Genomic DNA, 23653 nt, shown 5'->3' on the forward strand with positions numbered 1-23653 from the left:
CTTGATCCACCGATCCTCCTTATGGCCGATTGGGTAGAAGTGCTTCTTGATTAGGCCCTTGGATTTGCTCAATGCCAGATTAGAAATATCATCATTTCTCATGTATGAATTCGACCACGTAAGGGCATTGTTGGAAAGTTTGAGATGGCAAAAGCTACCTTCTAGGAACTAGTGTATCCGTAGATAGTAAAGTAGGCTTCTAACTGGTCTAGTTAGTTGTCCAGTTTCTCTGCATCAACAGTTCCGTTGTATACAAGAATCTCGATTCGAGCTTCAACTTTAAAAGATTGAAGAGAGAGATTCCGAGTGTCCGCAAATTACTTAACCTCCTCATTGTACGGTAGATCCTCATCGCCAAACGTAGGAGATAGCTTTCCTAAAGGAGTTGCTAGTGCGTGTGTTGAAAGTATCGCCAATCCAAAAACAATCTTAGTGAATTGCGCAATCTTCTCATCTAATTACGTGAGACGTCCCTCCATCTCATCATTCAACAAGGTAGCACTAGTAGACATACTCACCCTTATCCTTTGATGTATATCAAGGACATCCTTGTGTCGCTCGTGCGTCTAGACCATAAACTAAGGCCCACAAATATGTAGAGAATCCAAGCTCTGATACCAACTTGATCCGATCAGAAAAAGAAAGAATTCTCTCAACCTGCCCAACCCAAGTCTCTTAAAAAAAATTTAGAAAAAAATAGAAAGATGGCAAAAGTAAGGTCTACATTCCCTTTTCTTTCATTACTGCCTTATAACTAAGATACATAACCTCTATTCATCATAATGAGATCCACCTTTGCACAATTCAGGTCAGATTCCACATTCATTTCGAACAAGACTTAGCTTATCCAAAACACATATGACTAGCAAAAATGCATATAAAAAAAATAAAACTCTATAGGAGGTAGATCTCTACTAGAGCTGATCAAAATCTGGGCCGGGCCGGGCTCAGGCCGGGCTCTACAGCAAAAATTAGGCCCGATGGCTATGCCCAAGCCCGGCCCGGCCCGACTGTCGGCTTAAATTTTTATCCAAGCCCGACCCGACTTTATAAATCTGGTCCTAGGCCCGCCTAGCCCGGCCCGACCCGACATGCCCGATTTTTTCTTTGTTTGGAATCAGAAAATGGGCCAAAATGGCCCGACCAGGCCCGACCCATTTTTTTTGGCCGGGTCGGTTTTTCTGCCCAGGCCCGACCCATGGGCCTTTTTTTAATGCCCAAGCCCGAAAAATTTCGAACCGGGCTGGGCGGGCCAGAAGGCCCATGATCAGCTCTAATCTCTACTTCTATATCGACTTTGCTTTTAGTTGTTCTACCTAATTATTCCTGGATTGGAAGATACGCTCGGTCAAAATTTTCTCGATTTTTTTTTTAGTTTGACCGGCCCATTTTAGAGCCCAAAAATAAAATTTGGACCTAATTGCTTGGTGTATTGTACTCTTTAAGGAGCAGCGCCACATCAAGAGCTCAAAAAGTAATCTGATTAAAAAATTTATCTCAATTCGGCATCGTACGGCCAATTTATGGCCTCCGAAAGATTGACATGCAATCCAGTTTTTCTGATGTGGCGGATCTTGTTTTTGGGCCACATCTAGCCCTACCAATTGTAGCCAAAATGGTCTACATTAAGTCTGGTGATCCTCTTGGATCATGTCGCTATAGGAAACAATTTATGTTGTTAAACATGCAAAATAATGCCATAAATAGTATGTGTTTCACAAACTAAAGCATTTAAGGAATGTACCTATAGTCACCATGGTCTGCTGACTGGTCAGTTTAGCCCTTACCGGACCGACACGAAGGTGGAAATCGGTTCCGACCCAATCTGGATCGGACCGTTCGGTTCGAGGGTTGTACCCATAGTCTGCCGTACCGGTCTGTACCGGTTGGTACGGGCCGGTACGTACCGGTCCGGCTTGGGACCGGTACCGGATCAGCGTAAAATCCGGTACCGGTAATTTATTGTTGAAGAACCAGTTCGGACCGGTACGGGACCGGTACGAGACCGGTTCGGACCGGTACGGACCGGTACAGGACCGGTTTCGTACCGGTCCGGGCCGCCACCGGTACGCCGACCCTCCTATTCCCCCCCGAGGGGGGCTTTGGGGAGGTAACGTTCCATAGCCTAAGGAAGAGGAGGGGGTTCGGGGGAGGGGAAACCATCCCATCCCCTGATATCTCGAAAGTACGGCGGACCTTGGTTGTACCGATGCGAACCGGCTTGGTTCGCACCAATACATGCCCGTATCGGTGCGAACCGAGCCGGTTCGCACAGGTATGGGGTGAGTTCAGACAACGGCTAAAGCCACGCGCTAAGTGCCCGGTTCAGCCCGTACCGGACCGGTACAGACTGGCACCGGTCCGGTACAGGGGTAGAAATAGGTTCCGATCCAATTTGGGTTGGAACCGATCGGTACGTGCTTCGAACCGGTGCGAACCGCTACGGGTCTATGGTGATAAGTGCCAGCACTATGGTTAAAGTGCCACAGCGCTGGCCAGAGGCACCTTGAAGTGCCAGTGCCTCTAGCGGTCTAGCCAAAATGTGGCACTTTTGAAAGTGACGCGCTGTGGCACTTTCAAAAGTGCAACAGTGCCTCAACGGGTGGCACCTTCACCCGTAGCGTGGTTACCGGAGCCGTTCTTCGGCTGTAAAAGCCAAACAAATGCTAAAGCCAAATCTAGAAATAAGGTGAAGGAAAGGCAGAGAGCAAGGAGGAAAAGAAGAGAAAGGCAAAGGCAGGCGTGAAAAAAATTAGAAGGGTCAGAGAGCGTCGTTTTTCTTCAAAAAATATGCAGCAAAAACTAAATAAGTTAAAATTTCTTTCCTCTACATTGTTTTTTTAATATTTCATTTAAATTGCTTAAAAAAATTAAGTCAAAAATTGCCAGAAAATAGGAAATGATTCAATGATTCCATTTCGTCTTGAATTTTTTAATATGTTGTCGATATATGGATGATGTAAATGGTGACATTAACTTTTGTTTTTACAGAATTTATATAATTTATAATTTAATTAAAAATTTTAAAAATTAATTTTTAATTACAAAAAATTAGAAATTGAAAAAAAATTTAATGTGGTCATAGGAATGGAGCCATCAAAGAGAGGGCAACCCCAAGAGCGTAATATTGGCTGGGAGCATGGAAAGATGCTCAGTGAACGGCACCAGTTTCAGTGCAATTATTGCCACAAGTGCTTCAAGGGAGGAGGGGTAACCAGATTAAAGCAGCACTTAGTCGGTAATTCTCGTAAGATATCTACGTGTTCGGAGTACCCACCGAACATCCGTCAGCTGATGAGGAAAAACCTTCTGAGATCAAAGCAAGCAAGGAGAGGGCTGCTAAGCAGAAAGCGGAGGTGGAACGCTAAGCTGCAGAAGCACCTTCTTATCACTTCATGGAGTCACAGGAGGTCGAGGGTCTAGATGAGGAGGCACAGATCTAGGCTGCCATACAGGCGAGTCTGGATGATCGATGGCAACAGAAGGAGGTGGCGAGGCATCGGGCTCGATTTGGGCCCTCGTTTTTTGAGTCGAGCGCCGGTTCTGGTGGAAGCTGACAAGATCCAGAGTTTCAAAGGACAACCTCAGTCAGAGAGGGCGAGGGCAGAGGACGTGGCCGGATTGCATCTATCCTGGGTGGTTTTGGTAGCTGAAAGAAGTCTTCCGGAGGGATTCCACCAGGAGCGTCAATCCATGATGTAGATCCGCATGCCTTCCCCAGGAGAGATTCGAAGCAGCAAAGGGTAGACACAATGTAGAAGAAGGAGAAGAAGAAGGATATGTGGCGAGCTATTGGATCCTGATTCCACTTCAGCCACATTCCAGCGAATGCTGCAGACAATACATACAAGTCTGCCATTTTTGCCATACAGTCTGCCGGTCCCGGTGTCGATCCTCCAGGCCCGAAGGATATTTACGGTGAGCTTCTTGACAACAATAAGGAGGAGCTACAGAATTGGATTGGCTCATATAAGAGCAAGTGGCCCACATATGGGCTCACTCTGATGTGTGATGGTTGGACCGGTCCGACAAAGCGGGCCATCATCAACTTTCTGACATACTGTGATACGAAGACCTTCTTCCACAAATCAGTTGATGCTTCGGATAAGGTGCACAATGCGTCATACATCCTCAGACTTATGGAGGAGGTGATTGATCAGATTGGAGAGAAGAATGTCGTGCAGGTCGTCACTGATAACGGGCCGCAATATAAGTTGGCCGGGTAGGTCTTGATGGAGCGGCGACCCCAAATTTTCTGAACCCCATGTGCTGCACATTGCATCGACCTCATCCTGATGGACATTGGAAAGATCCGTAGGGTGCAACATACGGTGGAGATAGCCCAACGCATCACCAGATATATTTATAGCCATACTTGGGTTCTTTCATTAATGAGAAAGTATACAGGAGGAGAGATTCTTAGACCAGGAGTCACACGGTTTGCTACGAATTATATTGCACTTGATAGCCTTATCGAGAAGAAAGGAGCCCTACGTCAGATGTTTGTCAGTTCCGACTGGCAGAAAAGTAGATATGCCCAGGCCGACACTGAAGGAAGCAGAATGGGAGACTTGGTAAGCAGGCAGTCATTCTGGCAGCGGGCCAATGCGATAATCAAGGCTATCAAACCATTATATGAAGTGCTGCGGGCCGTGGATAGCGAGAGGTACCCCCAAATGGGCTTTTTGTATCACATGATGGAGAAGGCAAAGGCTCAGATCATGGAGGCAGATGTAGCCCATGCACATGAGTACATCGACATCATTGAGCGGCGGTGGGGATCCCAAATAGGTAGAGAATTGCATCTAGCAGGTAAGTGATAATATTGATAATTATACTGATTGATATATTTGTATAATTATAGGTCTTGATGGTGTTATCTATGTGCAGCATACTACCTGAATCTCCGGTTTCAGTACGAGAGTGGAATTGGTATGGATGATGAACTTCTTGATGCTCTGTGTAATGTTATTTATAAGATGGAGCCTAATCCAGAAGTCGCCACGTCATGTATAGAAGAGGTAACTATGATTTAGTAGTATATGTAAATATATCGAATCTTATATTATTAACATTCTACAACAAGCTTCTTTTCACAGACCAAATTATTTAGAGAGGGCAGCCACAGCTTTGGACAACGACCAGCTGTCGTGAGCAAGACAACTATGAATCAGGTACAATACAAATCTGCAAGACATTTTTGCAGCTGAATTATCTTCAACTTTGAGGCCATCATATATGTAAAATGTAATTATCTTCAATATTTTTGCAGTTGAATGGTGGATTCATTTTGGCGGATCCGCAAAAAATCTTAAGCGGATAGCTATCCGGATCCTCTCCTAAACGGTCTCCTCAAGTGGCTGTGAGCGCAACTGGTCCACCTTCGCCCTCATCCACAGCAAACAAGGAACCGTTTGACACAAAAGCGCCTCAACTACCTAATTTATGTGCACTACAATCTGCGGTTGAGGCTAAAATGCATTCAGGAGGAAGTGAAGCTCAAGTATGCAGATCCCATCTATAGGACTTTTACAGATGATGATGATAATCCTATGCTCGACTGGCTTGCGGCCCAGCAGCAGGAGCCCGAGCTTGATGAGCCAGGATCGCCTCGACGACCAGCCAGCATCATAGCCACCGAGGCTATGGTCGATCCACAGCAATAGGCTGAGCGCAACATTCCATGCACTCCTACAGCTGATAGGACGTGGCTAGAGGGAAACCAGTCACCGCATGACTGGTACGACGCTCCCGTTCAGAAAGATGATCCTCTCATGCGAGGACGAGGACACTCTAGTACCCAGTCGACTCGATCAGGAGGGCGTCAATCCCAGCAAATGAAAAAAGAAAAGGGCCCCAATGGAGGGTGTCGAGGAGGAGACTTGGACTAACAGCGATGAAAGTTCTGGTGGTGATGGATCTACTAGCCATGAAGGGAGTGGAGGACAGTATGGTACTACTTATGAGACACAGCCGGAGGGAGATTTTTGATACATTGGTGAGTCTCAGTTTACGCATGCTACACAAGATACGGACCACGGTAGGCCGTCTGATATAGGCCGGTCGGATACCATTGCATATCGAAGAAGGGCTCTCGAGGTCGTTCAGGAGGCCAGGATGCAGCTGCAAATGACCTCCCATGTGGAGTCAGATCCATTGATGTATCAAGTTCTGAGTCTTTCTATTATCCGCGGCCTCAGCCAACCTATGGATATGGTGCATCGGAGTCATCTTCCGGTGGCTACTACCCTGCGCAGCTCGGAGGGTCTTACGGGTCGGATTTTGGTGCCGGAATATTCGGATGGGCCCCTTCACAGCCATATTATCAAGACACCTCTCTGAGCCAGAGCTTCAGCGAGAGATCCAAGAGTTCTTATGACCCGACACGCATTCCTCGAGAATTGAGCATACAAGACTACAACACCGCTTGGTTAGAGGGATGGGTTGATCTGCCTCCATATTATGCTGATGATCCAGATATCGACGAGAAGCATCGCCACTCGACCCGATTTTAGATATCTGAGAGTGCTTTAAATGTATGTAATTGATTGTATCTTAATTTGAAGATATTTTATGTTCTTCATCTCATTATTTGAATATTTGGAAGTAATAAGTTGCATCATCTAGTTTTAACCTTAAACCTAAACATAGAAACATCAAAAAAATATCCAAAAGTGAGAGAACTCCAAAAAAAAAAAACGATGGGGTCGAAACCAGGCCGAATGTGCCCCATCGGTACGGTATCAGTTCAACTCGGTTCGGCACCGGTACCGTACCGTTACCGAAGCCGAACAGTACGTCGGTACGCTCAGTACCGCGAACCTTGTGCCCGCGCTGTGGCACTTTTGAAAGTGCCACAACGCCAAGCATGGTTGAATGGCACTTTTAAAAGTGCTTGGCGCTATGACACTTTCAAAAGCGTCACAGCGCTGGCCGAAAGGAGAAAGCAGGCGCTGTGGTTTGAATGGCACTTTCAAAAGTGCCACAGCGCTAGCCGAAAGGAGAGGGCTGGCGTTGTGACACTTTTGAAAGTGTCACAACGCCCAGCGTGGCTGCCACAATGCATGCGTTCGGCTATAAAAGCCGAACAATGTATTAAACAGAGGCAGAAACAAGCTGAAAGGAAAGGCAGAGCCAAAGGAGTAGGAAGAAGAGAAAGGCAAACACTAAGGTGCGAAAAAAATTGAGGGTCAGAAAGCGTTGCTTTTCTTCAAGAGTAGGATCCATTGATGTATCAAGTTCTGAGTCTTCTTATTATCTGCGGCCTCAGCCAGCCTATGGATATGGTGCATCGGAGTCATCTTTCGGTGGCTACTATCCTACGTAACCCGAAAGGTCTTACGGGTTGGATTTTGGTGCCAACATATTCGGATGAGCCCCTCCATAGCCATATTATCAACAGGACACCTCTTAGAGTCAGAGCTTCAGCGAGAGATCCGAGAGTTCTTATAACCCGACGCGCATTCCTCGGAGATTGAGCATACAAGACTACAACGTTGTTTGGTTAGAGGGATGGGTTGATCTGCCTCCTTATTATGCTGATGATCCGGATATGGATGAGAAGCATTGCCACTCGACCCGATTTTAGATATTCGAGAGTTTTAAATATATGTAATTGATTGTATCTTAATTTGAAGATATTTTATGTTCTTCGTCTCATTATTTGAATCATTTGAAAGTAATAAGATGCATCATCTAGTTTAAACCTTAAATCTAAATATAAAAACATCAAAAAAGATCAAAAGTGAGAGAACTCCGAAAAAAACGACGACGGGGTCGAAACTAGGTCGAACCAGCCCCATCGGCACCGGTACCGTACCAGTACGGTGCCCACCGTACCAGTACGGTGCCCACCGTACGTCGGTACGTTCGGTACCGCGTACCTTACTTTTAACTAATATTTTATGAAAAAATGGTGTCTAATATGCAATATTTGTGATTGCATTTGTAGCTAAATGGTGGTTCATTTTGGTGAGTCAACTAGAGACCTCAAGAATAGCAATTCGAATCCTTGCATAGACAATCTCCTTGAATAGCTAGAAGCACAACTGGTCAACTTTCACATTAATACATAGCAAGCAAAGAAACCGCTTGCCCAAAAAAGATTAAATGTACTAGTTTATGTGTACCACAATGTATGCTCAAATTGATGGGCATCACGAAGGTGGAACTAAAGTATAATGATCCGTTGTACAATGACTTATACATACTAAAGATGACCCTATGACTGGATGGCTTAGAGAGCCAGCAAAGCCAACTAGGCTTGAAGAGCCAAGATCATTCCCCAAACTAGCTAGTATCATAGCAGATCAAGTAGAGTAAATTCAAAATAATGGATAGAGTGAAACATGGTAGACTCACAACCATTTGATGCTGTGCAACAACAACAACAAAGGTTAGGAGGAGCCAATCAAAATTAGATAGACTTTACGTTTGAGACCTTAAGCTAAAGGGAAATGTTAAGGAGAGGTTACCGTGATGCATAGTGAGGAACCAATTCACTTAGATTCTAAGACAATTGAGCTCTTGGATGATCAGTTGCCTAGATGATCCTGTGATATGATAGTGGTAATAATGACAGTTCAAGCAATGATGGATTTGGTAAGCATGTGGTAGTGGATATGATGGGTGTACGTATGACTGGTAGCCACATTGTATAAAGCCATTCATTGGCGAGTCTCTTCACACTTGGGCCATGTACAACGTGGACCACAGGGCATGACATAGAGCCCATGAGGACATAATAGCATATAGGAGAAGGGTGATGATGCAGCACATATAATAGGAACATTAAGTGTCATGATCTGGTGGATACTTTGAATCATCATCGTATACCAAATCCCATTTAGCAGAGCCACCGTATGACCTGCATCCGTACCCTTCATCTGAGGCTTCATATTCAAGTGGCTACTACCTTTCACAAGCTCAACTAGATAAGAGTTATCCAAGTCATCTTCTCTGAGATGAGATGGCCAGCCTATTATCAGGCAAAGGATCAGTAATATGATTGCCATCCATGTCAAACAGAATGCTGGACGCAGTGAGAGTGCAATATGTAGGTTGGAGTCAAGTCCCAGGCTTTAATTATGAACAATAGCCTGACGTCTATATGAGCGACAAAGATACTCCAAGGGGAATTAGACGAGATCCTTAATTATCTTTTTTGATTTATGAATTTTGAAACATACCAAAATAAAAAATTAGAACCTAAATCTAAGTTTTGAGAGCTTAAAACAACTTAAATCCAAAAAATTGAGAAAATAAAAATAACAAAGGTTTTTACCGTGAACAGGTACTGTACTGATATGATCCAGCATACCTTATCGACATGGTATCATACGGCATTGGACTGGTACCTAAGCGATATGGGTCATGGTACCCATTCACAAAACCTTGCTTAACACACATTTTAACTGTACCTTTAGTTCTACGTTGTGTGATGTTATGTCATAACATACAATGAAAAAACCTTATCCACATCGAAAACCACAACCAGAGCACACAAATCAATATTTGTATCATATGTTTTGCAAAATTCAGCATTAAGATAATAAAACATAAGGCAGACAAAAAAAGATCAATTTCCTAGGCCAAAATAGGTCATAGCAAGAGCCTAGTGGCTATGTCAAAGCATATTAGGTCGATACCCTTTATCATAGGGTGCATATGTACAAATCTGTACAATATCCACCCATGTTAGGTACCAATTTCATCTTGATTTTTCCAAACTTTGGCTAATAGTTAAAAGTTTTTGTTCTAAAAAGTATAACACTGATAATATGTGGGAACCTGTAATAAAATTTATGGAAGGACCTAATACAAGTATATTCTTCTAATATTTTATGTTATTCTGATCAAACATACTGCCATCACTTTTTACTAAACAACATAACTGTCATTTAGTCATTTTATCCAATATTCAGGTTTCCTTTTATTTCTGAAAATATGAAAGTAATTGCTTCTGAAAGTAAGCTACAAAATATGAAGGTGCCTGCAAAAAATCAATTGATTTCTTTGCTGGACCAAGTCCTTCGCAGCATCAACACAGCATTGGAGAAAGAAATAAAGTTCGTAGATGACATAAATTTCTAGCACAGTGAAAGAGCAATGTTTTCGAAGCTTACCCAAGACAAATTCTGGCAATGATGAGATCAAAATTCTCGTGGAAGCAAGATTTTAACCCAAATTCATACTTCACAAAGAAAAAAGAAGCATTTATTTGAATTGCATTCAAAGAAAACCAAAACATATAGCTACAAGAAAATATTAGGACCTAGAAGAAGTCTTACCCATATCCAGAAAAAATATATAAGTTGAAATGCATTCTGCATAAAATAGAAAAAAAATACTTTGTTTAATCAAATTAAATGAAATATGCTAAGTCTAAAATAAAACATGAGAAACTAACATATGATGGAAAATAAATAATGTCACCAGGCTAAACATGGGTTGTGAAAGTAAAATTATTGTCATAAATATTTATACAAAGTTTTATTTCATACCTGTGGCATGCAAAAGAAAAATAGCTATGTACCCGAAATAGCATAACATGGATAGGAAACAGAACTATTTATAGGACTGAAACTGAGTGAAAAAAATTGACATCCAAATGATTTTTTGGTTTTCATGTGCTAGTAGTAAATCTCAGAAAAGGAATGCCCTTCAAACCTGAAACAATGTAAAATGAATGAGAAACAGAACTAATTGGGGACGCCCAAACCAAAAATGTCGGTCACTGAGTTGCACAAGAGGAATTCCTTGAATTACTGAATGCCTCTCTTGAATTTGAATTGCCATCTGAGTGATAATAGCCTGAAGCTTTGTTCCAACTGCTAAAATTATCTACATGACAAATCAAAAAATTGGTAAGATTAATGATATGAAAAAAAGTAGAATATCTCAATGCTTCTGCAACTGGTTAGGCTTACAATTAGAGGAATTATTGATACCCAGAACAGTTCGTGCCATCCTGAAGGGAAAAGGAAACTGTCAAATAAATTGGTCTGAGTTTTTGTGGTAGATGGACATATTTTCCTTTTCTGGGTGAAGATGCAAAGCTCTAGCTATGACTTACCATGAATATTAAGAAGCAGAACTATTACAGCAGAAGCCCACAAGAGAGGACTGGTCAACAAAAAGTCAAAACAAAGTTCAGAAAGGGAAGCAAAAGACAACAACTGCAGCAAGGGAAAAAGTATGCAATCTACAGTTCTAGTCATAAATATATGAAAGATGGCATTCACAATGAAAATGTCCTACGGTGGTAAATGTATATGCACACATATTAACATATTTGTCTGTGTGTGCGTGCTTGCATATGGTAGTAAATGTGATGAGCAACTTTGTTAGTACTCCTAGTTTAGTTGGCCATTTGTTCATTATTTTTAAACTAGGTCCGTTCAAGAGTGCTGATTGGGCTAGTGATCCGTCAATGAGCATTCAGCCACTACCTCTCTACCATCTGTGCATCTCTCTCATTTGAATGGGAAAAGCATGTGAGAGACTTCTTCATCAGATGATTCTCTCTGCACCAGTCCAGAAGATCAAGAAGTGGGATATTGTTTTCTCCTCCATACTAGGTCCAAATATTGTGAGATGGCTAATGCGGTGCTACCTCAATGATGATCATTTGGCTTTGTCATCTTATATATCATGGCATTATTCTCTTACGACTTTTAGTTACAAATTCTGGAGTCTTATCGAATTGCTAGCCTTCCATCTTTTTTATCTTCTCTCAAAATTGTGTGAAGCATATTACAGAGCATACCATACTCCTTAAGCATTTTAAAGACCTATAACATAGCATGCACTTTCTTGCTCCTCCTCCACTGGCCTGACAGATGGACATGGTATATGAAAGTTAAAACCTTAGGGGTTGGTTATACTTGGAAGAGCCAATCTTGACTCTACAAGGTCATATGCATGTTCTATTGATGGGTGTGAGTATGCCTATACATTAGCAACTAGTGGCAGGCGAAGCTTTTTTATTCTCCAGAAGTCCACTTGCAACTATATGTTTTTCAAGGTTATCAGTCAGTAATAAAAGTTTAAATTTTGGGCTGCAACTCTAGTAGATGACTAAATCACTTGCAAGGATATCTCAGAACTTTGTGCATCAAATTATGATACTTTGTAGAGGATAAGTAAATGGCTTTAGATATCTAGACAACTAAAATAATGAGTCTCTGACTGGACAGAAGGCAACCAGTCCTAGTGATTTCCTTCAAAATGAGAAATGAGAAAGTTCAGAGATCTTAGTACCTGATCCCCACAACCACCTTAAAGTCATCCTCCAGAGACCTTTTAATATACTTTTGAAAGTTAAACTTACTTCCTGGAGCCAAGTGAACCTACAAAATGTCAAATTATTAAACACGTCTTTAACATAAGAGATTTTTAATAACAGCCGTTGGAAAAAAAAACATACATTGATAAATCCATGACGCATTGCCAAATAATCCGTCTTACGAACAGACCTGAAAAACTGTCGAAAGAAGCTTACCTGCAAAAGATGATAGTTAAGGAGATAGTCATATATATGCAAAAAGATGGATTGTCATATATATGCAAAAAGATGGATTGTCATACATATGCATAAAGACATAAGGTTGGGCATTTGACATACAGTGCCAAAAAAAATTATATGGAAATATATGAAATGAAGCAATGCGTTTAATCCATCAAACAAGATTAACTTTGAATTTTTAAATATGGTCATTCTTTCATGTTAGTTGAAAGAAATTGTATATATCGTGCCAAAAACATCAGACAAGTATCATATTTTGTGTCAAAGCGTAGGTGCAAACTGTCAGAACTTATCAAATAGCAACTCTCGTCATTTTTGAAAGAAATAGGGGCATGTTTTGCTCACTTAGCAAAGTCCACTTACAATATACAATAAGATTGGAATTCTATTCCAGAAACTTGTATGCTGCTTCACAAAAGTTGTCTCATTAGCAAATCTGAATCTTGAAGGATCTGCATTATGTATACAAGATGAGGTCATTAAGACAATCAAATACTAAAGGAACTGGGATTAGAAACTCCATGAGAAAGAATAAGGATTAAATTTGGAAAAACCACAATAATTCAATTCTTTACTCCACCTAACAACCTAGTTCTGGACATTTATGCTAATTATGTTTAGCTTCAGCACAACTTTCATTTTACAGAATTCTGGGTAGTTTTATTGTAACCATTGATTTGGCCAAGGTAGAATTGGAACTTTGGATATGTACCAACCAGTTACAATCACTTTCCCAGTTGAATCCTCAATCCTCGCCGAGTAACATATTTTCTTCTTTAAAAGGACAAAAAAGCATATAGAATAAATGTTCCATTTCTTACCTCACCACCAACCACCACCCTGCCCCAAACCATCATTTTGCTGCCTCAACTTCCTCATGTTTCAACATATAAGATCACTTCCTACATTCTAGACTCATTTGTATCCTTCACCACCCTTCCACACCTCGCTCAGCACCACCAACCTACCCTGACCTCTTTCCGACCACTCTACCCATCCCCTCCCACCAACCCTAGACAAATTGTTTGCGGCTCAATTTTATCGAGTCTAGCTCGAACAAAGGATTCACTAGAGTGATTAATCAATTGTGAGAAAAAGAGAGGAGGCTTCTGAGTTCTGAATAAGTTTCAGAGTTGGGGGGTGGGGTGGGGGGGACTTAAAACTTTTTAAAAAAATTCCTTACTGATACATTGCAGAACTTGTATCAGTGGAGGTTAACAACCTCCTCATTTTACTTTCAACCCACTCCTTATTCAACCAACTAAAGCTTCCTCCCCACCCTCCACCTAATGACCTTAAGATGATTGCGTTCTTAGCAGTCACCACAAAGCAACAAAGGAACAAAAAGACAGAAGGTGCAAGGCAGAAAACTGGCTAGAGAAGAGCAGCAATTGGATGAAAAGCAAGGGATGCAATGGTGCCTTTAGCAGATCAAGGAATGAGAGAGATGAGAGAGAGAGAGACTGAAGCAGGGATGGCAAAGTGATTGTAAGAGTTGCATGGAAAGGACAACAAAGGAGGGAGGTGGGTTCATGAGAAATAGGAATACATGGGGGAACTATCCATTTCAATCCTCTTATACAAATCTTTGGTTACCTGCTCGGTTATATGGCATTTATAAGAAGATCAAATGCCTCTTAAATGTTGATATAACTCACGTACTTCGTTAATAAAATTAATCTAAGCCACTTGATGTGATTCATGGACAGCCTAAAATAAAAAGGAGCCATCAAAGCAAAGATCTAACTAATTCTGTAGTAGTATAATAAACAACCCTAGCTAGATCAAGAGGAATAGTCAAAAGAGAGAGAACAATAATAATTTACTAGTTGACTCATTCATGGAAATGATGAACATAAATATATCAAAACAGGCTCCACTAAAGTATAGACATTCTTAAAACAAATGAAGAATCTACACATATAGACTCAAACCCAGGTCAAAAGCATCAAAACAGACATTAATTCCCTCTAAATTGATACAATGCCGATAGGTATCCATAGGAGGTCCCATAGTAGTCAACTACTACCAGTTATTCATCCGCTTAAAATATAACTCATGCATGCAATGTTCACCTTGGAGTAAGCACAACACTAGTGTATATTAATTACACATGTGAACAACTAGATAGAACATTGAATCCAGCATGATATGGCTTGCATACCAAAGAATGGATAGAGATGGAACAGAATGAAGTGCGTAACGAACTTAGAGATTGGACCATGGCATGATTATTATCAAACAATCATTCAAAAATCACTTTTTGGAACAAACCATGAAGTGCTTTAGCTTTATGCCATCAATATGACCCCATATGTCTATTGATTTATATGACACATGAATGACATATGGTGGGATGATTTGATTATATGCCATTAGAGGTTGCTTAGTCATAGATGTACCTGACTCAAGCAAAGATCATTTCAACAATGTGTAGATGGCATATCAATATTACTAGCCACTTGTTAAGTAAGCTATGTTCCTTTTTGCCTAATTAAGTGGTAGTCCAAGCTTTAATGAAATATAAATGCCATTCAGTCCCAAACTAAGACTCTGCAGCATCTCTCTTGTCTCCCACGTGTGTCTCCTTTATCTCTTATTTCTCACAATAAGAACCAATATCTACTTCAAAAAAAGGAATATATGTGTACATTTGTCCAATCTTTAGTGAAATAGATATGCCGTTCAGTCCCAAACTAAGATCATGTAACATATCTCGTCTCCCACATGTATGTCTCCTTTATCGCCTATATCTCTCCACAAGAACCAACTTGTGCTTCAAAAGAAATATATGTATTAATATATGTAAAATGTAAACATCAATCTCTTTTTGCCAAACTATAGTATGCTAGTTAGTGCTCCACTAAATGAAAATATTTTAGAAACTAAGATATAAAGCTTCTTACTAGAGTTTTGGATTTAGTGATTTTGGACATCATAAAATCATGAGCATTTCACATTTGAGAAAATCCCTTGGCATTTAAAATTCACTTTTTACACCTAATTCTCAAGACCTATTTTTTTTGTTGTTAACCTAGAAAGTTGACCCATTCTAATCAAATTTGAATTTGTTTATTTTATTCAATGGGGGTAGTTTTTTTATTTAAAGTAGTAATTGGAGAAAAACAGTGTTCCTATTTTTATAACTCGGTTTCTTAATTGAAGCTCATGATGCCATCAAAAGAAGGCTGTATGTTGAATTTTTGTGATTGTTCTGTACTGGATCTTATTCAGGAGTCAGAGAACATAAAGTTTGCTGTCTCTGAACAATAAGATCATTGGGAAGACTCCAATCAGAACTGATCTGCAGACCTACTGTTTGCTGCTCTTTAACAGCAGAATTCAGCAGTTGATGTTCCCTTTGGCCAGTAAGTCTTCCCTTGTTCATTCCAAGTTCTGTAATTAATTGTCATTTTGTCTCCTATAGCGAAATATTTCTTTAAACATCTCTTGCTTCAGTTTATCTATTTCTAGTTGGAATTTGATATCACAGCATCAGGGCAGAAGGATACGAATATTGAAATCTCTATGGAGAACTTTGGAGTCTAGATGACATCCATCAAATATGTCTAAACGTAAACTATCTTCAATGTGCAAAAGTAGTTGAAATAGTTTTGAAGGAAAAAGTGAAGCATGAATATCTCATCCTTCAATAATGAGAAAATGAAGGAATATCAAAAGGAATATAATCAATCTATGACAATGTTAAGGAATAGCATGGTCATCTAAATATAAGTATGAGTTAAAACATGATATTTTATATAAAGAGATCATGTTGATGTCTTTGAGAAAGCAAATTGTATTCACTTTACTTCCATTTTTAGTTTCTTCTCATTAAGAATTAAACATTTTTATTCTACAGAGAGTTCCTTATGTTTCTGAATTAAAATTGCTAACAGTGAGGTAAGGTGTCAATGCTTGTCAAATTGTCAACAGAATACAAAATCATAAAGCAATAGGTTTCCTGGCATATCCTTACATTTTGTTAGAGAATTAAAAGCAGGGTTGGGTACCTGCACATTCTTTTTTTATTATTTTATTGAGATTAGGAGAGGCTACTCCCCGTTTGTTTCTAACCTATACCCACCCCACCCTTGGTGGCTCATTCTGACCAGAATCAGATCCCCACCCACTTGCCCAAAGGGTGAGGGGTGATACCATCCGAGCAATTCTTTGGTGGTTACATTAATAAAATTTGATATGATCTTTTTTGAACTATTAAGAAAACATTGGCTAATATCCAGTTGCTTTTGTTATCTTCACATTTTTTGTCATCAAAATTTCTTTATAACTTCTATTAAGCTGTGCTAGTGGAAGTTTAAATGAGCTATATTCACTGAGTACTTTCTAGGTTAGAAAATTGTCTAGTCTCTTTGCTAGAGTTTTGGTTGGTTCCTGGCCATCATTCAAGGATATTTTCTTGTATGATGTAATGACTGTTGAAGGTCTTTAATTGCATTTTTAAATATGTTCAAAGAAAAAGTTAACTAAACATAACAGTAAGTTATTTAAAACCCATTTAATAATGTCTTTGCTGCAAATGATTCTCCATGAGTCTTAGATCTTAGTGAACTGGAAGTGAAAAAATTGTATTTTCCATGAAATCTTCTCATTTTGACTTTGCAGTCCCTTTTGAAGGGACAGAGAGTACCAAATTTCAGGCTTATTTCACAACTGGCTAATGGCAGCTTGTGAATGCACTCGATAAGAGCCAAATATGTGTTTACCTGACTTGAGGCTAATAATATAGCAAAGAGCTCAGCTAATGAGGGAGCAGGGAGAGATTCTGCATAAATCTCATAGTCTCAAGGTAGCTGCAAACCTTTGTAACTTTCTCTTCCTTTTCTGTCAGCATTTCTAATGAAAAAAACAATGATAGCTTATATAAAAGGGACTAAGGATGAAATCTCCTTTCTAATCATATGAACTAATTCCATATACACATTGGGTCTTATGGGGATAATACATGGAAAGCCTACTTTTGGTTTATAACGCACAGAATACCTGATGCTGAGTGAATAAGAGCAGTGACATTACTTCTCAAGTTGGTAATTGTAACAGAATGTCTTTTCGGATGGCAGAATAAGCCAAAAGAAAATCACATAACATAATGAAAGACCTATAATCAGTAAAATACCATTAGAGAATTCATAATATGTGGATGAAGTCTCCTTCTCCCACTCCTTCCATCTCCGTATCTGCATGAAAGAAGCTTTCAAGACAGTTAATGTTCAATTTATCAAGAATGAGAAAGTTACCATGTAATTTGAAGTCATTTGAAAACAGTATGCAATAAAATTCTAAGGTCCCACCCACCTTTGCTCTTCCAAGGGCCATTGTAATAGCACTATAAGCTACATGAAAGACGGCCAAGAAAAATATAAACATGTGCAACTGATGCAGTGCATTCAATGAAACAAGTGGCACGCTCCCCTGTTGATAGGAATGCAAAAACGAAGGAAAAAAGTGTTATAAGGTTAAGACTTGATAGTCTTAATTTCATTACTTGAAACAGAAAAAGTAGTCTAATTTTAGGGTCCGTACTCGCGATTGACAAAAGTGACTCAATTATAATGCAAGTGTAAGAATAAAATTAGCAAAAAAAACATGATACTAGATTTCATTATAGATACACTAATTATTGCTAGAGTCCCTTCTATCAGTTGTTGTGATGGAATGACATATTTGTATACAAACATGTAATTATTAAACTGTAAGACATCAAAGTATTTCTACACATTTGAGGTTGGAAGTTTCATCTTTGTGGGAAGGCATATTGTCAGATTGGCACTTCAGTTTTCTCACCAAAAAAGGCTGCAATCAAGTTAACAATGTGTAATAGTTTAAATGCCAATAGCAACCTACAAATGAGGGTGCAAATTAGCTAGCACAAACATACTCTATGACTAGAACAAGTATCTATGTGCCATTTTGAGTTGTATCATAATTACAATCATGATATATGAGATTTATATCATGGTCTGCTAAGTCGAAGTATAGGTTTAGCCTGAGCACGAAAAACCTTGAACAACAGGTAGGTCGAACCTACCCCAAGCCTTGGTGGGCTCTCCCGATGTCCATAAAGCCTTCCGGAACACGTTCCAAATTTACAATGCATATAATAGAAATGTGCCATGGTAAGTCTGCTCTGTTAATCCAGGGTGGACTTAATTTTATTTTCAAATAAACATAGATTAACTAGTTAAGTAATATTATTTTAATTTCATCCCCATTTTCTCCCCAGAAGAATTCCAAACCATTTCACAATAAATAGATTCATTAAATTAGAGAAAAAACTCAAAACAAAGATCAGCTCAAGCTTTTTTAGAGGTCGGCCTATAGCTACCAAAACTGCTTGCTCTACATTGTGACTACACCTAGGACCATGGCCTTCCCCGGTGGCTAATATACTAGCAGTGATTACAGTGATTATCTGCTGATAAGTAGGAGATAAAGTTTGAGAAAATATAGGGAATGATATGATTAATACCTTAGCCGTACCCAAAAAATAATAATGCATATTTAGGATAACTGTGTTGAGCTGATCCTAACTGCAGACATTTATGACCCCCCTTGGCACTTGAGGAGATCTCTTCTTGCTTTTTATCACGTGTTAGTTAATTAGATAGCTCATACCAACACTATCTCTTCATGCATACCATAGGATCTCTAAAAGCTAATATTTGTCTTCTAATTGTAAACTTCTACTTTGTTCTTCCCAAAAACAACTTATCTACTTTGAGCTTCATCTTTTTGATTGTTTTAACCAAAACACTGCCAGTTTGTGCTAAGATTCTCAAGAAACCGAAATATTTAACATAAATTTTATTTCAATATGGGAGTATTGCTCCCCTTTTGAGTATATGTTTCTTTAAACAATATGGGCTTTATTTATGAGTTACTTGCAATTATGTATATACTACTTTAGTTAGCCCATAAGGGCCTTTTCACTTGGTGTATAAAAGCAAGGATTAAGTGCTAGTGCTGGTGGTTCTGTTGGCCACTCATCGCCATGGCATAGTTGCCCCACCAAGCTGAGATTAAGAATTAATAAAGGACTTAATGGTGCTTTTATTCAGAAATTTTTGAAAGAAGAATTAGTAGGTTTCATGCTGACCTTTGCCAAGTTGGCACCTGACCTTTGCCAAGTTATGGTGCGAGCCTAAATACTATGCGCCAGATGGCCTAAACTGGCACTTGAAACCAATGTTTGGCGAACCATGCCAAACTGGACTAGTCGATTACTGGCACAGTTCATCCCATCAATTCGATACATCAACCTTACCGCCCCTGCATCTGTCTCTCCCCTCTTGATGCATTTGAAGCCTCCTCCTCCGGCCACTCCTCACACCAGGTGACATATTTGAAGCCTCCTCTAGCCCTCCTCACTCCAAGTGAGTTCTCTCTCTCTCTTAGGGTTCACTCGAAGGCCAAATCCGAAGCTCGAAGCCCTCTCCCTCTCCCACCTCCTCCTCCGACCCCTTGGAAGCTCTGTTCGATGCTCCATCCTCGTTCGAAGCGCTTCGTTCTCATTCAAAACCCTAGGTCCCTATTGTAGGGGTGACTGAAGAAACATCTAAGCAAGTCTCTCTCTTCCTCCCTCTCTCTTTGTTCCTCCCCCTCCTTCCTCTTCCTCCATCTCTCTCTTCCTCCCTCTCCCTTTTTCGATATGCCATGGAACGACATAGTACAAATCCGTACCATACCGAAATAGTCGTCTGCCGATACGGATTCCAGTACTAGTTCAACAAATCTTGCTTGAAGCCTTGCATTGAAGCATATCTTATTGTTGGCGATTTCATGTTTGTTATGTTTAATTGAGACACTTACATGAGTATATTTTAGATTTAAGTATGTGTATGTGCATTATTCATTTGACTTGAGAGACAATTAGTGTGTCCACAAATTGCATTTTGCATTGCCTTTAAGAGCCAGGTGTGTCTGTAGATATTACTGCATGCACCTGAAATGTTACATTCAGGGCATTGGGCCTACTATAAATTTTCTCTCTGGGCTTACCAAAGTGGTTATTGGTCAAGTCATTAGCCAATGGTAGCTCACACTTTTGCATGGATGTGGAATGGCATATTGAGCAATCAAAGATTTTTGAATCCCCTTCTGAAAATCATCTCGTCATGTGTTGAAGCATTTAATGCACCACTGCATTTTTGACTATTTAAATCCTTCGACTAAAATGCATTACTAAATGTAGACTTGATTTAGTTGTTTTTAGAGTCAAATCGAAGTGCAAAAAATGCACAACATATGAAAGTTTTTAGGCGACTTAGTTGAATCAAGTGACAATAAGTTTTCTGACTATTTACTTGTTGGTACTTTCCAATACTAGGGTATCACAATTAACATGATTAGAAAGTAAACCAAGACATTGGTGTTCGTTGATGCATTGTCAATGTTATTGAAACTAAATTATTACTAGTATGAGCTAGCTTGTTCTTTCAAAATAAATCAAGTATAGTGCTTTTCTTAGCCATCCTAATAGTCCCTTCTATAATATTCAGTAACTTGTTTTACAAGTATAGTAGGATGCTTAATAACCAAAAAACTTATTACCAAAATGTTTCCTCAACAAGAAATGTCATAATCCCAAAATACCCTATAGAGAAAGACCCCAAAAATTAGCAGACAATCTTCTCCATTTCTTACCCTATAGATTAGAAAAAAGAGATTCAGAATGATATCAATTCAAGAAAATATAGCATATTAGCTATTTACGCTAGCACATAACATCATGTACTTGCATAATCAAGATCTTTTATTTTCAAAGCTTTTATGAATATGGCCACTGGAACCACCATAAGCAATATGATCTGGCAGATTAACTTACTGAAGAACATGAAGAACCAGCTGCAGGTGCAGCCAAGATCCTTCGCTTTGGGTTTGAATCCAAGAGTGTGTCCCATAATAGTCTACTATGGTTTCTTTCACCACTCTCTGCTGCCACTTCCTCCTTTTCTAGGCGGCATGGCAACATGGTGCTTGCAGCTTTCTCAGATATACAGACTTTCACAATCCAATTCTGTCCAAGAGTCAGCAGTAAGGAAATGAAACCAAGAATCATCAACTCTGCAATGCCAATGAAAGAATGGAATGTATAAGACCTATATTAGCAGCAAATTCATTTTGTAATGATACCTGAAATCCATAAAAGAAGATGACACGATGTCATTAATTACCAGAAAGAAATGAACAAGGCATATAATGTTCAGAATGAAAATGCTAGACTATAAAAATTAAGATCAAACCAAAACATACTAATCAGATTTAAATTATTCATTATAGAAGTATTAGAACATATGAAGAAACATTTGAAATTTTGAATTAATAATGACCGGACAATAAAAATTCATGTCATCATAGAAAAGAAAAGTTTGCTCTTACCAGCTTTAACCTTCTCCAGAGCTTCAAATAAAGCCTTCTTGTGTTTCTTAATAAGCCACTGAAATTGAAATCCATGAAGCAAAAGTTAAAAACTCCAGACTCCAAATTATACCAAGCAATGAAACAAAATACACTAAAAAAAACAATGGAAAAAACTAGCATCAAATTTCTCCATGACACAGATATTGAAAATTACAAGGTGTATATTTTTACAACAAATGAAAATCCCAAGGCAAGAAAATAAAGAATCTAAAATACCAGGCTTTCATTGTCTTAAGTGTTGTAAAGGAGGAATAACTTAGATTCCTTATCATTGGAATTACATTAAAAATAGAAAGCTTTTTGTGATAGCAAAGCAATAAAACTCTTTTTTGTATAACTCAAGAAATCTGACTTAAAAAGTATGGAAAAGCATTGAGCAAGAAAGCAGATAAACACAGGAATGATATAACTCTGAAGGTCTCTAATCCAGATATAACAAATACAAGAAAATGTTGAATAAGCAAACCCAGGCTAACACAAGCCAAAATGAAATTTTGATTCTTCTGAAAACCATTCAAAGGACCAATTGATGCAACAAATACTAAGGATAGAAAAGAACACATTTTTCCACTAAAAGAGCAAATACATAATTATGAAGAAGAAAAGCTCCTCATTGTGGCAGGATTTTGTTTTTTTGGGGGAGGGAATATTTATAGCTCTAAAGCACTCAAAAAAACATAATAATAAAAGAAAAAAAATAGAAATTATATGTTTATGAATCTCAAAAGTCAAAACAGAACAAAATTCTCAAAATAAAATGAGAAGATAATTTTTTGATCTTTTAATGATTATAGGACTTCTATATTTGAGTGGGAAAAATTGACAACCAGTCTTCTACGAAAAGTGAAACGGTAAAGATGACACCAAAACAAACCCAAGAAACATTGATTTTTATGCATAGTTAACAAGTTATAAGGAATGAAAAAAGGTTCCATGAATAACCTTGAGAAACCAATACCATGGAATTAACGATGACTTTGTAGTTCTAAAGGCCTATGATCCAAAACTGATATAAATAGAATATTCTTTTACTTAAGCCCAAAAATAAAAGAACTAGCCCAAGCGAGGGGAAAATATTAAGCTAAAAACCCAAAAGAGGCAGTATTTTTTATGCAAGAAATAGCTAAAAGAACAAAGCAATCATATATTTCTTGGATACCTCTCCGAGATGATGAAGTCCCTTTTCCAGAAGCAAGGAGAAGAGGATGATAACAGCACAGACAGCGGCAACGGCCCACGTCGAGGTCTGGTCTAGCTCCCTAGAGTTCCCTCCTGCTCCTCCTGCCATTGCCAAAATCCAAGTCTAGGAAAGACCCAACCAGCTCCAGTTACTCTTGCTCCAAAGATATGCTGCTAGATTTCACCTGAACTGTTACTTAGACAAAGCAAAGCAATGGAAGGAGAAGTTTGATGATGATTCAGAGAGAGAAGAGATTTGGTAATGGGAGGAAGAAATCTTCATTAGTTTTGTTGAATGGAGGCTAATGGGCCCAAGCTTTGAGCATTGTAACAATAATAATAGGGGCATGTCTGACGGGGTTAAAGCACTACTTAGGGCACTCAATGGAATGCGAACCCAAATTTATACTCTCTCACAAATACTTGGGCTCCGTAAGGGGGATATACTTGTATTTTTCGCTTTCTTTAGGGGGAGGGGCCTGCCTATATTTGGCAACTAGGCGGACT

The 23653-nt window shown here is 39.2% G+C and overlaps 1 protein-coding gene across 3 annotated transcripts in view; it reads right to left on the reverse strand.

Annotated features, from left to right (window-relative positions):
- LOC103704936 (MLO-like protein 9) overlaps window positions 1-23653 on the reverse strand; it is a 41859-nt gene that overhangs the window by 11269 nt on the left and 6937 nt on the right. The window contains exons 1-14 of one of the 3 annotated variants that reach the window (XM_026803800.2): window positions 23127-23168; window positions 21926-21983; window positions 21646-21679; window positions 21372-21563; window positions 17843-17959; window positions 17664-17724; window positions 12890-12978; window positions 12428-12502; window positions 12262-12350; window positions 11075-11124; window positions 10929-10969; window positions 10669-10842; window positions 10290-10325; window positions 10125-10192 (exon numbers count right to left, since the gene is read on the reverse strand). In XM_026803800.2, the coding sequence (XP_026659601.2) occupies window positions 10125-10192; window positions 10290-10325; window positions 10669-10842; window positions 10929-10969; window positions 11075-11124; window positions 12262-12350; window positions 12428-12502; window positions 12890-12978; window positions 17664-17724; window positions 17843-17959; window positions 21372-21518 (947 nt within the window). In that variant the 5' untranslated portion in view covers window positions 21519-21563; window positions 21646-21679; window positions 21926-21983; window positions 23127-23168. Of the gene's footprint in view, window positions 1-10124; window positions 10193-10289; window positions 10326-10668; window positions 10843-10928; window positions 10970-11074; window positions 11125-12261; window positions 12351-12427; window positions 12503-12889; window positions 12979-17663; window positions 17725-17842; window positions 17960-21371; window positions 21611-21645; window positions 21680-21925; window positions 21984-23126; window positions 23337-23653 lie in introns of those variants that run through there. The other 2 variants (XM_026803799.2, XM_017842234.3) reach the window with 2 other exon arrangements.

Source organism: Phoenix dactylifera, unplaced genomic scaffold (genome assembly GCF_009389715.1).
Source record: "Phoenix dactylifera cultivar Barhee BC4 unplaced genomic scaffold, palm_55x_up_171113_PBpolish2nd_filt_p 000097F, whole genome shotgun sequence".
NCBI lineage: Eukaryota > Viridiplantae > Streptophyta > Magnoliopsida > Arecales > Arecaceae > Phoenix > Phoenix dactylifera.